General features: G+C 36.4%; 2 protein-coding genes across 2 annotated transcripts in view; both read right to left on the bottom strand.

The window, feature by feature from the left end:
* LOC134851326 (potassium voltage-gated channel subfamily H member 7-like) overlaps positions 1-15,337 on the bottom strand; it is a 415,470-nt gene that overhangs the window by 101,402 nt on the left and 298,731 nt on the right. The window lies entirely within an intron of this gene.
* LOC134851716 (8-demethyl-8-(2-methoxy-alpha-L-rhamnosyl)-tetracenomycin-C 3'-O-methyltransferase-like) lies at positions 3,411-6,959 on the bottom strand. Its single transcript, XM_063867933.1, has 2 exons — positions 6,862-6,959; positions 3,411-4,333 (listed from the first exon to the last, which is right to left on the bottom strand). The coding sequence occupies exons 1-2, from the start codon at positions 6,893-6,895 to the stop codon at positions 3,459-3,461; spliced, it is 909 nt and encodes a 302-aa protein (XP_063724003.1). The 5' UTR covers positions 6,896-6,959; the 3' UTR covers positions 3,411-3,458.

Below are 15,337 nucleotides of genomic sequence, written 5' to 3'. Positions count from 1 at the left end.
TTTTCCAGTGAAATAAAAATTTTACCTTTTGATCCAGCTTTATCAAATTGGGTTAATTTCATCAAAAAATTGGCAATCATAAATTGTTCTAGAAATTAAAAGAGCTATAAGGCCATCTGTTTTTTTTTGGAAATTCGAAAGTTTTTTTTTCAAAAAACAAGTCAATATTTTTTTGTTTACTCGCCTGCATTGACTCTTTTCCAACTTAATTGGTTATGATTTAATTCACAAATTGAACCAAAAAAGCTATTTGTTTCATGTAACAATATAATAATTAGAATTCGATTCCAGATTTAATATTATTGCGAGATTGTTGAAATGATTATTTTACACACAGTTTGTCTGTAAACTTTCCAATTTTACATCTTTAGTTTGTGGTTGCCTTAAGCTTATTACATTCGAATTTTGTCTATTCAAAAGTCGCTGTTTTTGTGAATTTTGAACCTCCTTTTTGCCGCCTTATTTGATTTCAATAAGCGTCAGTGGCATAATTGTGGAGGGTAGCCAGCTGGAAAGCATAAGTGTTCGATTACCGAGGAATAGTTCCCGTAGAGGTCATTTTTCAATACTCATTTGTTGTTGTTTTTTAATTTTAAACTGTGAAATTCTTAATTGAAGAAATCTCTGGTCTAGTGGTAAAACGTGCAGTTACGCTTGAAAATCAAACCTTCTGTGACCACTCGCTCATTACCCTAAAGCTGAGACTCGTCACCCCGCAGATCGAACTTTCAAACTCTTATCGTGATACAAGTTTTCCAAAATATGAAGATCAAATCGAAAATTTCAATTTCTCCATAATGCCTGAATTGCAGAAATTCATTTCGTTTGTTACTATAGCCGTCAGTGATTGACTCGTTTAAAGACTTTCAATCGAGATACAATTATCTTTTGGATAAATATGCGCCGTTACTATAACAATTTCAAAAACTGTTATGGTGTTTCAAGAAGGTATACAAATTGCTAATGGATATAGCAAATACATCTAGTAGCACAAAAATTTTATTTTATAGCACAAAAATATTTAAAAAAGTAGTGGCAAAGTAGTGGTATAAGTTTTGCATTCGCGTTAATTTTTTTTACTGAGTGTGAAAGTGAATTTATTCTTTTTGCGCTTCGAAACAAATTGTATTCTGGAATAGATGGAATAGGTTATCTAATCGCAAAAGCTAGTTCATTCGCAGTTGTGCTCTTTTGAAAAAAGTCATTAAATTGTCCTTTAAATCAGGATGTGTTCCTACCGCTCTGGCTCAAGCGGATGTTTATCCACTATGTAAAACAGGATCGATACTGGATGTCAGAAACTATCGACCAACATGATTTCTTGTAACCTGCAGTAAGGTTTGTGAACGAGCAATATACAACCGAATGTACAGCTACCTTGAAAGAAACTCACTTATTCTTATCAAACAGTTGGGTATCCGGAAAATAGTACAGTACTTTCCATGCTAATAAAACTAAATCACCCTAGAGAACAGTTTTTTCTTGACTTAAAAGTTTTTGACATACTAGATCACCGATATTTTGGTTTCATAAGCTAGAAATGTATGACATGCGTGGGAAAATGTTGCGTTTGTTCATAAGTTACATGAAGCAGCGCACAATAGTTGTCGAAATTGGAGAAACGCGATCAACTTGGCGAAATTTGGAATGTCCCGCAGGGATCTGTTATTGGGACTCTGCTGTATCTTTTACGATTCTCCAAAAGTCTGCAAAAAAGCTAAGTTTTTCTATTTGCCAAAAACACAAATATAACTGTTCTAGACAGTTCGGTATGACTTAGAAGCTATAAATAAGTGGATAATTTTGAATAATTTACTTCTAGATATATAAAAAAAAACGTTACAAGTTAGTTTATTTCTAAAAAGTGCTTCTAACCAGCAATTAAATCATAAAAGCATGCCTTTCAAAAGTATGCAGTAAGATCATGCAAATACCTTGGTGCTTACATAAATGCTAAATTGTCATTTTATTCTCTTATTAATTGCTTGCGATCTAAGCTTATAACAATGAGGCTTTGTTTCGACATTGCGTCATTATGATCCCAGAACCGCTATGATAGAATATTGTGGCTCTTACATCCAGCCCATTTTGCTTAAATTCTCTCATTGATTGCTTGCGATCTAAGCTTAAAACAATGAGGCTTTGTTTCGAAATTGCGTCGTTATGACCCCAGAACCGCTATGATAGAATATTTGGGCTCTTACATCCAGCCTTGCTCACTAAATTCGTGGTTTGTTAGTATTAAGCAAGAGCTGATCAAATTAGTTTTTTTTAATAACAGTTTTTATCTAAATGCAAGGATAGTGCCGGAAAATGATAGTTTTTCAATTATATAAGTTATTGTAAATAGTTTTGAAAAAAGTCATGACCCTCGGAAAACTCAAAATTTTACTTTTTTGACCGTTTTTTGAAACTTTGAAACGCAATCTGATATTAAGGGTTTAATCAAGGCAATAGCTTGTGAGAAGCCTCCGTGCATAAGAGCGAGCAACTTTTAATAGATCCGCAACTAAGGTTTTGGGAGAAGCCCAATTCTTATTTTTTGAAGTTACCTTTTTCATCCCGCATCAGTTTAACAAACTAAAAAATTATCAAACTGGTACATCCAGATTTAGCTGGGCCTCTTGTTAGCCAATCAGAACGCAGGACGCAAAGGGCGTGTTTTGAAAACAACTGCAGAGGGAAAATGTGCATGTTTTCAAGTACGGAAGAATCCGATTCGAGCAAAATGAATTTTACAAAAATGGGTTCGAACTCTGATAACTTAATCCCGGTCATCGAAATAACTTTGAAATTCATTTTCCCCACTCAGTTAGAACCCAATTTTGATTCAAGCGATAAAATAAGGTCGATTAATCGCGAAGTTGAGGCAATATCGAATTATACCAGTAAGGTACAATGCAGTAAGGTACTATCGATTCCCTTAAATTTCCCGGGTGGAATTTTCCCTACAGTACGATTTATTGCCTTTTTCCGAGCGATTAATTCACTTTGGCTGAATATATCAAAATATCTTTCAAAAAAGCACGGTTGATATTCTTGAATTTTTTCAATCTATATGATGGCATATATGGAAGCCATGTATTAATTAACCGGTGAAATGTAAGACATGAGCCGTCAATCTTGTCCATAAATTATCTTTCACGAGTGATCCAAGAAACAGAGAAATTGTTAACATGCGGCGTGATCCATGTTCTACATCAATTTCCCACTAGCGGCCGTCTGCTAGAAAAACACCTATTACGTTTGGGAGTACGTTGTCTGCCGAAAACTATCAATCTTTGCTCAAAATTAATTTTGTACAGAGACGAAACATTAGGCTTAGTAAAGGTTTTATCATAGTTTATACATCATCGTTTGTTATAAGAAATTATGTTTGAACTGTTGTGCGGTTAAACGTTATAAAGTTAGATGTTAGAAGCAATGCACAGTATGGAATTTCTCAGAAGAGGGAGCTGTTAGAGTGATGCTTTGACGGCGACAGATACAATGCTATCGCCCACTTTGTTGGTCCGAATAAATGCAAAGTCTTTCAACCCTATGTCGATATAATGCTGATAGTGTTCTTCACATAGAACTGTCTTTCCAATATCTTCCACTATGTAAAGTCCTCCCGGCTTCACCTTGTGGAACGCAACAGAGAATAGGTTCTTCTGTGCACCTGGTCTGTGAAGTGAGTCATCGATGAGAATGTCCAGTGGCACCACGATTTGATGGAACATCCTGTTCAAAGTGTCATTTTTGGTGATGTCTGCGTAATATGTTGTGATGCGTTCCTCCTGGAACACACTGTCGGGATTGACGTCAGCTCCGAATATTTGCGAGTTGGGGAAGTATTCGCGCCATGCTCTGTGCGATGCACCTGTTGTGTATTTTGCCATCATCTGAGATGGGAATCGTTTGTCCTCCACAGATCCCAGTCCCAGTTCGAGAATATTCAGTCGTTCATGTCGAATGTTTTTGAACAGGAAGTCGTACAGGTATGCATAGTCGTGTTGAATACATTTATCTGAGCCCAGTCTGTTGAGGAGATTGCACAGCTTTTCATCTTTGGCTTTTTCTTCCGCATAAACCCCGTCAACTTGGTCGCAAATGGCAGAATAACCAATGCAAAAGTATGCCAAGTTGCTTTTAACGAGTTTGTGGCAAAGCGTTTTGTTCAAGCGAGTATTCATTTTTTGTTTCGGGTTGCTACTAGCGAATTCTTTGAAAAGGGGTTTGCCCATTTTTTGTTCATTGGCTTCTGATCTCGAATCGTCGATTTTTTGCCCGTAGAACAACGATGATATATATAGAAGTAAAGCCAATATGACGATTTTGTACAAATGTTTTCCTGAAATCAATCGAAACAGAAATTATTTTACTTAAAAGTCTCATTTTCAATTTAAAAATATATTAAAATTTAACCGGTGAAATAAATGCAGATAGCCAGAACTTTTAGACAGCAGTTATTTTTGCAAAATAAATTGAGAAAAAACAAGTCATGTTTCGATTGTTTTTTTTAAAAAAAAATAATGAACATAGTAGTGAAGACTCTTATATAGGTCTTGCTGATTTTTTTTTTCAGTCTCAAAATGCTTAAACTACAGATGTGCATTCATACATATTGATGCATTTATGAATGCAATCAGGCAGTAGCGGATTTTTTTTTGGGGGGGGGGAGGAGGGAGCAGTGGATGCCCCTCCCCCACCCAGGGATTCGACCCCCTGCCGGATCTGTACTAATTTTGAAGGGGAGCCTTTTTTCAAAAATTTTCCTGCGGCGCAGAAAAATTGGTCAATTTAGGGTCTTTATAGTGGCTCCGAAAATCAATTTGGTCAACCTAAAAAAAAGGTCGAAAAAATTTTCAATATTTTTTTGAAAATCTATCCGCCCCCACCTACCCCCCTCGAGAAATTCCTAGATCCGCACCTGCACTCAAGTATATATGCACTTTTTGAGCTCAATTTTCAAGAAAGTCAGTTTTTTATGTACATTGCGTTCATTACTTTTTTCAATGTTCTGTATTATCATGTAATTCAAAAGTCTCTTCTAAGTAGAAAGTAAAGAATTGCACTTTTTCACTTGTTTCAAAATTAGTGTGAAAATTGTTGATTCAAGGAAAAATTTGAGCAGCCTTAAAAATGTTTACCTAGATGTTGATAGTTTGAAGGGGTGCCGGACATCAAGCCGACGGGACTTCAAGCCGAATCGTAAAATTAGGGACTTCAAGACGAATAGTTCCTTATAAACTCGTGAAATATGATTAATTTGCAAACTTTTTTGAAGAAGTTCTGGAGTTCATGATCTTTCTTCACAAGTTATTGGCGTTTTCAAAAAATTTAAGCCTCCAAATGATGTTTCGGAAAGTTGAAAAGTAAAACATGGTTGAAGGCATTTTTCATGTTTATAATTTATGCATTTCAAAAACCGGCTGATGTTATTAACGGATGCCAATCACAAGTGGTGCATTGTCATGAATAACGTTTATTATGGACTAAACTTGCCAAAATTTTTGAAAAATAACGTTTTACAGATGATAAAATAGTGGTTTGAGGTGCTTGTAAAGTTTTAATTTCGGCTTGAAGTCCCTTCGGCTTGAAGTCACGTCGGCTTGTTGTCCTAGACCCAGTTTGAAGGTGCTGTTTAGGGGGACCAAACTTTTATCGATAAACAAATTTGATTGACAGATGTAATGGCGCTATTTAGTCTGGTTAAAGACAATGTTTTAAGGGTTTCTCATCTAAGTTTTGTTTGTTCTAACCGCATCCTTTTCGAATGTTCAACTGATTTAAGGGTGTCGTCCCTCATGCTTGAGGGACCGAATGGTGGAATCCCTCATACGCGAAGGACCGAATGCGCGAAAATGAAAATCAGCCAATCAGATTTCAGTTCTCTAAAATTTGGAAAGACAGTAAACATTTCCAGGGACTGAGTATTGATATTGGCCGAATATAAAAACGGCAGAAAAATGGAACATTTTCAAATTGTCTCTGACCGCCGCCGAATTGGGACAGATTTTCATATTTCAAGGGTTTCGTTAGGAAAGAAGCAAAATATTGATTCTTTTATTTCATTTTGATTGAATGGAAATTGCTTCTTTTTAAAAATTGACTTTCGGCTAATTTTGTCTTCGGTCCTTGGCCCACAAGTTTTTTCGCCCATTCGGTCCTTCGCGCATGAGAGTAGCCCCCGGACCGAATGCTTGAAATTAATTTTAGCTCAATTCAAAATCTCAAAGTAAATCGCGAAAGAAAGAATATAAATCCAGGCCATTAGTGTTAATATTGACCGATTAGATAATAAGCAGATGAGTTTTCAAGACTGAAAAATTCTTATGAACTTGAACTCATAAATCTTGATGTTTATCTGAATAGTATTACGGTTGTAACCCGCAATTTGTAATATTTTTGATTATTTTCCACTGATTTAATACATTTTCTGTTAATATTGACTTGGATTTTGTGAGAAAAGCATTTAGTCAATAGAAACGCTTAGCGATTTTGATTGGTTGAAATTTTTCAAGCATTCGGTCCCTGAAGCATGAGAACCCTCTCCGATTTAAGTTTATCTTAATTGAAGTATTGCGTTGTATCTGGTGAAAGGGGTCTAGGATAACAAGCCGGCGGGACTTCAGGCCGAAATGTAAACTTTACTAGCACCTCAAATCTCTTTTTTTAAATCTGTAAAACGTTGCTTTTCTAAAATTTAGACAAGTTTAGTCCCTATAAAGCGTAACTTATGACAATGAATCACTTAGGATTGGCATCCATTAATAATATCAGCCTGTTTTTCAAATGCATAAATTATAAACAAGAAAATTGCTGTGGTAAGTACGGAGGATTGTTGCAATTGCGATAGTAAAAAGATGCTGTACTCACTGGAAAGCATTGGATTGTTACTCGTTATCTGCATGTGAAAAGTCTGCTTTCTGTGCGATAAAACGAATACAACCTTATACAACCGATACTGCTTAAGATTAGAGTGACGAAGTAAGAAGTGTGGAGAGAACAAAGAATCATCATGAGCTAGTTTTTGTGCATTGAACCATTGTTTCTGTTTTTTTTGGCAAAGGTGATATGATTGATCGATTGACAGAGATATTTGAAAATTGTTTTTCTAGCTCAGTCGATTTAGTCTCATTGGGGTCTTTTTGGTTATTCGCCCTCCTAAATGATGAAAAAACAAAATCAAAAATTGTTGTGTTGCAAAATTGGATCGCCATTACTAAGAAATGCTGGCTATCAATGAAGCGCAGGCCGATATGAACCAAGTTTTATTAACATATGATTCACATATTTTCTTCATATTCATTTCACCGTGCGTTCTGAACCACCGTTTTCCGAGTTGGTTCAAGGTTCTGGGTATCAGCATTGGGGTTTCTAGTAATATCGATCCAATTTTGTGAAATCGTATAAATTTCTAATAAAATCTTTAAAATCAAAAATTGCGTAAAAATATTTTTTCGACCTTAGCTGAGCATACCTGAAAAAAATTATTTCAAAAAATGTTTCGCATTAATATTCTTTAGTTTGGTCAAAATGCTTCAATTATGCAAAATTTCTGCGGGGTTTTGAATTTTAGACTTATTGTGCGGGGTTATGCGCCGCAGATATATGCCAAGCCTGGTTCTACCCGCTTAATTGGTGGCTAGTTTTTGAAATTTCTTAGCTGTGTGCGTGCAATTAGCAAGACATCAGATTCACACTCCGAAATGAAGTAGTCTTTTGTCTCATTCGCCATTTTCCATGATCAATCAAATTTAGCCACATTTTCGCGGCAAATTTTGTCTTCAATTCTTAGGCGAGAAATATTTTGTTTTCTCCAAACTGAGAATGCGGTCCATTGGGCGGGTAGTGTTTTTGTGAAAGAACTAAGTTGTGGCATCCCTTAATTGATCAAAATTAGTTTTGGAAGGACCGAGATCTCCTCGATTTATTTTTGCATACAGAAGACGAAAAGGAAATTAGGGACTTCAAGCCAAAAATTTATGGAATGTTTGGATTATATCAGCAATTTCATGAAGTCTCTTACAAATCTTATAGAAGTCATAAAAAATTGAGGATCCAACTGACGGCGCCTTCAGGATCCAAACGACGCCACCTTTAAGTGGTGGATCCGGCGGTATCGCTTGCCAGGTTTCAATTGGCGTCAAGCTCCAATGGGTCGGGGAAGCTCAGTAGTCTCCGGGTTTTCGATTTTGAAGCTTATTGTGCGGGGTTATGCGCCGTAGATATATGCCAAGCCTGGTTCTACCCGCTTAATTGGTGGCTAGTTTTTGAAATGGCTTAGCTGTGTGCGTGCAATTAGCAAGACATCAGATTCACACTCCGAAATGAAGTAGTCTTTTGTCTCATTCGCCATTTTCAATGATCAACCAAAATTAGCCACATTTTCGCGGCAAATTTTGTCTTCAATTCTTGGGCGAGAAATATTTTGTTTTCTCCAAACTGAGAATGCGGTCCATTGGGCGGGTAGTGTTTTTGTGAAAGAACTAAGTTGTGGCATCCCTTAATTGATCAAAATTAGTTTTGGAAGGACCGAGATCTCCACGATTTATTTTTGCATACAGAAGACGAAAAGGAAATTAGGGACTTCAAGCCAAAAATTTATGGAATGTTTGGATTATATCAGCAATTTCATGAAGTCTCTTACAAATCTTATGGAAGTCATAAAAAATTGAGGATCCAACTGACGGCGCCTTCAGGATCCAAACGACGCCACCTTTAAGTTGTGGATCCGGCGGTATCGCTTGCCAGGTTTCAATTGGCGTCAAGCTCCAATGGGTCGGGGAAGCTCAGTAGTCTCCGGGTTTTCGATTTTGAATCTTATTGTGCGGGGTTATGCGCCGTAGATATATGCCAAGCCTGGTTCTACCCGCTTAATTGGTGGCTAGTTTTTGAAATTTCTTAGCTGTGTGCGTGCAATTAGCAAGACATCAGATTCACACTCCGAAATGAAGTAGTCTTTTGTCTCATTCGCCATTTTCAATGATCAACCAAAATTAGCCACATTTTCGCGGCAAATTTTGTCTTCAATTCTTAGGCGAGAAATATTTTGTTTTCTCCAAACTGAGAATGCGGTCCATTGGGCGGGTAGTGTTTTTGTGAAAGAACTAAGTTGTGGCATCCCTTAATTGATCAAAATTAGTTTTGGAAGGACCGAGATCTCCACGATTTATTTTTGCATACAGAAGACGAAAAGGAAATTAGGGACTTCAAGCCAAAAATTTATGGAATGTTTGGATTATATCAGCAATTTCATGAAGTCTCTTACAAATCTTATAGAAGTCATAAAAAATTGAGGGTCCAAACGACGGCGCCTTCAGGATCCAAACGACGCCACCTTCAAGTGGTAGATCCGGCGGTATCGCTCGCCAGGTTTCAATTGGCGTCAAGCTCCAATGGGTCGGGGAAGCTCAGTAGTCTCCGGGTTTTCGATTTTGAAGCAGCTGAAGCCAGCCAGGCTGCTCCGTCTGCTAATACTCACCTTTCTCGTCCGCTCCGGCATTAATTGAAAACCTGGTCCCTACACGTATTTCCCTTGCAGCCAGTAGATACATCGTAACCAAACAATTGTCTGGTGTTACATATGTGGCTGGATACTTTTTAAATGCAGCGGTCCCAAGTATTTAAAAGAGTATCACCGTGATTGTTACTGTCGCCTTTGTACTTTACGTACGCTTTACCTCAAATCGGAACCAAAGCCACTTCTATTCTCCCGCTAACAGTTTCCCTCAACTACACAACATCAATTCCTTCGCCTATATCGTATCATCGTACTCACTCATAGAACCCAGTACTAACTCTTCCCACAATCTACTCGACCCTTTCTATACCCAACAGACAAAATGAACCCTTAGAGTACTTGAATTTGACTGTAATCGAATATCTGGGGAAATCCGCGAAACCGCACCTTTCCTAGCCCAGAATAAATCCATATTGCTCTCTTCCAGGAATCTAAATTAAGAAAACAAAGTCCCAACCCCTCCCTATGTCCTTCATACCCTTCATTCGTAAAGGCAGAAACAAAGAAGCTGGTGGCGTTCACATTGCTTTCCACAATTCTATACAATACGAAGAACTTACATTGAATACTGACGGTGAGCTAGAGGCTATGAGTATCTCCGTGGTAGCCAGTTTGGTGAAACTTCGTATCAGTTACTTTAAAATACCCCCAGATCTAGTTGACCACCCAGTTATAACGCATCTCTCATTGATCTCCTGGTGTTGGGGGACGCCAGCGCCCATTGCTCCCTCTGGAGTTCTATTGTTGATGAAGATCAACATGGCCAAGTACACTCAATGAAATCACCGAATCCACTTTTGTCCTATTAAAGGACGAAACCCAAACAAGAGTTCTAAATTCTGATGCTGAACATTCCTCACCTGATGTTTTCTTAGCATCTCAGTCCCTTTGATTTTCCTTATCCTGGAGTTCTTCAGAGATCTGGTACTCAGGGCAGCACGTCACTACACCATGTCTCGTTCTCCGGAGTCAATTTCTCTGGCTGAAAGACATCATGGCCGCCGCAACAATCAGCCCATGCAAGCCACACAGAATTTTCGTTAAACGTCTTCACAACTTAGCTCTCAACTCATGAATCAGAAAGCAAAGGCCTAATGGCGTAAAATCCTCCAGATACGTGATTACCGCACTGGTGCCAGAAAATTCTGGAAAGTGGATCGCTCCATAAACGGATCCAGGCCTGTGGTAGGCAGGTACCCCATTAAGTTTGGCGCTAAAACGATAACCTCAGTTACTGATATAGCAAAAACGAAACGCGAAATTGCCAATTTTTCTGTCTGATAATCCAACATTCACCCCCAACAAACTAAACAAGCAATTGAGGAAACCAAACCTCACAAGCACATCAGAAAATTGTCACATCGTACAGGCGTTTTTTACTACGGTGCACGGTTGTCAAAGTTTTAGAGAGGCTCAACCATCCTTTTTTAAAACCACGAAATCGGAAATTAGGGAAATTATCGTCCCAATTCTCAGGTTAAGTGCTCAATCGAGAATCCGGATTTTGGGAATCTTCCTTAATTTACCGCTCACGATCTGGTTTTAGCATAAAGTGGATTTCAGAAAGTCGAAGTTTTTGAATTTTGACCACTTTTCAGAAAACTGAGATGAAAAGTTTAATCGAAAGAAGCGGTTGCACGAATTTTTCCTGCAGCAGCGAGTACTTCGTTTTTTTTGTAAGAAAATTGTTGTCTTTGGGAAAATTCCAAAATCTCAAATTTTTACTTTTCTCTTTTGATTTAGTAGAGAAACAACTACGGTTTTGGGCGAAGTCCAATTTTGGAAATTACACATTTTGTACCGCATCAGTATAACAAATTCATAAAAATATCAAACCCGTACATCGAGCTTTAGCTGGGCCCTAGGTGTCCTTCATTGAGTTATAACTTGCAAGCTTTATGACGTATTGAATATCTTTAATTTTTCCGTTTGCAAAAGGTTTCGCTTGTAAATTAGCAGTGAATCATTTTGTGGGTTTACTACGTTTTCAAAACTAAACGTTGCGTTCGAAAAAGGTTTGTATATAATTTATTAACAGATTTAAGGATAACTTTCAATAGCTCATATGTCTATATGTTTTTCAAAAAAATATAGGTTCAGTTCATTATCGAGAGTTTTTTGGAGAAAATTATTTATGCTGCCTTTTACTGAAATGAACGAATTTTTAAATATTCTGTTGTAACAAACGAGTTTAATGGAGTATATATACTTACAGTATCCATAAATTAAAGTGCTATACTGAATAATAGGTACATCATTACTGCAGTAGTTGGATCCTTGGAACATAGTATCTTATTATCCTATATAGATTTTTTACCGAGTCTCGTTTTAGCAAACAAAATATGACTTGTAGAAGAAAACTTACAATTGCCAAAAATACCTAAATATTTGCTAACACGTTCAACATTTACATTTCACTTGTTCAATTCCAATTTACTGTTGGTAGCTAAAGACTTTACATTCATTTGTGCTGTTCTAGATAAGTTTGGAGCCATTTTTGTTTGCTAATACCCGGTTTTTTCTCTAGGTCTAATTTTATATTTTCGTTTGAGCAACCTGCAAGAAAGACGCCCTTGAAAATTTTAATGATGAAAACCAAATATGAGCCAAAAATTGTCGAAGAAGTTTTCACAAATATTTACTTATATTGTCGTTTCCTGCCGAAACTTAATTATCCAACTCTTAATTATATTCAACACTCTGAAGTCTTTTTCAGATATTAACACAGACTATTATATTACAAATAGCAGTTTAACTTCTAGATATCATGGATATGTAGCGTACATGTAGAGAAGGAGACCCGCAACAAAGTAAGAGGGTTCGAATCTGGGCAGTGATGGATGTTTTTAATGAACTTTTTCTTATACTATTTTAAACCACTTTTAGCTTTTTCTTATAAACGTTTTACCGATTTTCAAAAAAGGGTACCCATCGCAAGTTCTTCTACACCCTTGTTTATATACATATTCCCCTGGTCTTTTTTTGTTTTACCCCTTTGTCTACAGCCTTCGAAAACGTCTGTGGGGTGATTATTTGACCGATAGTTTTTTCGTTTTCTCGAAAACTAATCTACCAAATCTAAGATTTTGGTTTCATTGAATAGAACGGATTTGAAAGTTGTTTGTGGGCTCAATGAAGATTTTGAGTAACAAGAAGCTCCCGTGCATTATTGGCACTCACAAATCTTTTTACACAAAAGTTATTGGCCTCGGAAATGTCAAATTTTGATTTTTTTGAGCGTTTTTTTTTTTTTAAATTTTACGAATTTAACAAAAAAATCCCTCATATCTGAGATTTTGGTTTCAATCCAATGAGCGGGTTGTGGGAAGTTTCTTGCATACAATACTAAACCAAATTTTGTTTTATTCAAAAAGTTATGGGTTCGGAAAAGTTTAAATGTTTTGACCGTTTTCTGAATTTTTTAGCTTTTCTTGAACTACCCTTCCAGATTTTTGGCTTCACTCAAAATAACAGATTGGGTAAATCTCTGCTTCTTAAGCGGCTCCGCCAGATTTTTTTTCAAACAAAAAGCTATGGTTTTCAGAAATGTCAATTTACTGATTTGTTGACCGTTTTTTGGATTTTTCTCGATAACTATCTTGCTATTTCTGATATCATAGGTTTAATCGACCCAACAGATGGTTGGAAGTTTTTTTACTCTGCTCGAAATTTACTGTGCTAATTCTTAGGTTAAGTTTTCGATCGAGAAACCCGGTTTTGAAAATCTTCTTTACTTGAGCGGCTACGACCTGCTTTAAACAGAAAAAGTTACCGATTGCGGAAAGCCAATTTTTTGAATTTTGACCGTTTTTTTAGAAACTTGTCGAACTTTCTTAAAAACTGCCCTATCAAATTTGAGAGGAAAATTTCAACAGAAAGAAGCGGTAGTGCGATTTTTTCCTGCAGAAATGGCTAATCTTTATTTTTTGTAAGAGAAATATTAGGTCTTGGGGAAAAAATTTCACTCATCTCACCTATTTTAGTAGAGAAACAAATAAGGTTTTGGGGCAAAGTCCAATTTTTGAAAATACGCATTTCGTCCCGCATCAGTATAACAAATTCAGAAAATATAAAATAAGTACCGCCAGTTTTCTGAGCCTTAGATACCCTTCATCAAGACCTAAAAAAATTTTTTGGTTCACCCAGTTTTTTCAACATTTTGTTTGGGTATATGTTTTTTTTATGATTGTTGTATCGCAAAAGGTCTTTTCAGAAATCAGTTGAACTCTCGGTCAAAAAGCGAACCGCGAAATGTCGCTTATTGAAAATCGGTTTAGTCTACCGGCGATTCCTACATCACTGTATGTATTATTGTGTATTCGCTTACTGATTTTGTAGGTGAAATGTTGAATGTGTTTTCAAAGTTAGAATGGCTTTAAATTTCGATTCGGCGATTAGTGAAAAAAAACTTTCAAAAGGCTTAACACGAAGTATTAAAATAATTTAAATGTATTTAAAACAATATTTAATCACACTAAGGGTATCAAATTTTACTCACCTCATGTTTTATAATCAAAGCATGCTTTGTTGCAATTTTTGATGAAGTATCAATGCTGTTGCAGATGTCAATCTCAGATTGACGCTGTGCTCTGATGCTTTGGAGGTAAATTTGAGAATTAATATCAATCATAATGCAGTTGCTGGTATTAAAAGTTCTCCGAGCATCAAAAAATTTGTTTTTTTTCTAAGATTAAATGAAACACCTCGTTAGTTTATCGAATAAAAACAGATTTCATTTTTGATACTAAAATAGACCTTAGGTTAAAAAAGATTTTGTTTCATTGAATCAGTCATGTCGCTTTGCTTCAACTCAAACCAATGAGAAAAACCCGAGGTAGCTGTCTTGACCATGTCATAACCAATCGTGATGTAAATTTAGGGGTCACCTATATGCAAAACTGCGATTGAATAGAATATTTTGCTTTCAAGGGTCGCCACTACAGTTTTCTTACAAACCCCCACTTTTTACGGGCTAGAAAACTGTAAATTCAGGATGTTGATATAAATTGTAAGTTTGTTCAAAATTGAGAATAGCTTGAGCAAAAATAAGGTTTTTTATGTTATTATCCTAACGATCAGCATGAGTATTGCAATCGGGTACTATAATTTTTTCCCGTTTGTAACTCGAGGCACAGATTTCGCTTGTTTTCATATTCTTTTTGTTTTTTTGTAAGAATGGTTGAAATCTTACAATATATCCTTTGGTATATCTAAATCAGATTCCCAGACCCTTTTTAATAGAAGTGTAAAATTTAAGTTTAATTTTTTTGTTTTAACCTTTGATGCTTTCAGGGTCGGATCTAGGATTTTCTCGAGGGGTCGGATTTTCAAAAAATTTTCGTTCGAAGATTTTTGTCGAACGTTTTTATATCGGCCAAATTGATTTTCCGAGCTCTCTCAAATCACTGAAAAGACCCTTTTGTGGTTAAATTTTCTGCGCCGCAGTTCAAATTCTGAAACAGATTCCAAAAAGACGCTTCCCCTCATAATAAGTATATATTGGTGCCTTTAGAAAATTTTTAGGGTCCGTCACCAAATATGGATATCTCCAAATAATACAAAGGGGGACCCTTTGGGTCGGTATGGGGTCGAATCACTGAGGGGAAGGCGTCCTCCACCCCCTAAATCTGCCCCTGGATACTTCTGATTGTTTAAACCTTTGATGTTTCTGATTGTTCAATCAGCTGTTTTTTTTTCTGGTGTAAGTAATTGAATTTTTGCTTTTTGCTTTTTGCAATTTTTTGTTTATTTTTCTACAGCAAGTGAAAATATGTGTTCATCGTTTTTCAGTCTATAGTGTTTTGAAAAGTAGCTATTTCAATTGAAACA

The sequence above is a fragment of the Symsagittifera roscoffensis genome, chromosome 7 (assembly GCF_963678635.1).
Source record: "Symsagittifera roscoffensis chromosome 7, txSymRosc1.1, whole genome shotgun sequence".
Taxonomy (NCBI): Eukaryota; Metazoa; Xenacoelomorpha; order Acoela; family Convolutidae; genus Symsagittifera; species Symsagittifera roscoffensis.
Note: the sequence above shows the minus strand (reverse complement) of the source record. Positions and strands in the feature narration are given on the sequence as shown.

Bases quoted from the DNA above. Each gene is read 5' to 3' on its own strand.
- LOC134851716 (XM_063867933.1), bottom strand. From the start codon at position 6,895: ATGCAGATAACGAGTAACAATCCAATGCTTTCCA. The intron at 4,334-6,861 runs GTGAGTACAGCA...GATTGATTTCAG, and splicing joins TAACAATCCAATGCTTTCCA to GAAAACATTTGTACAAAATC.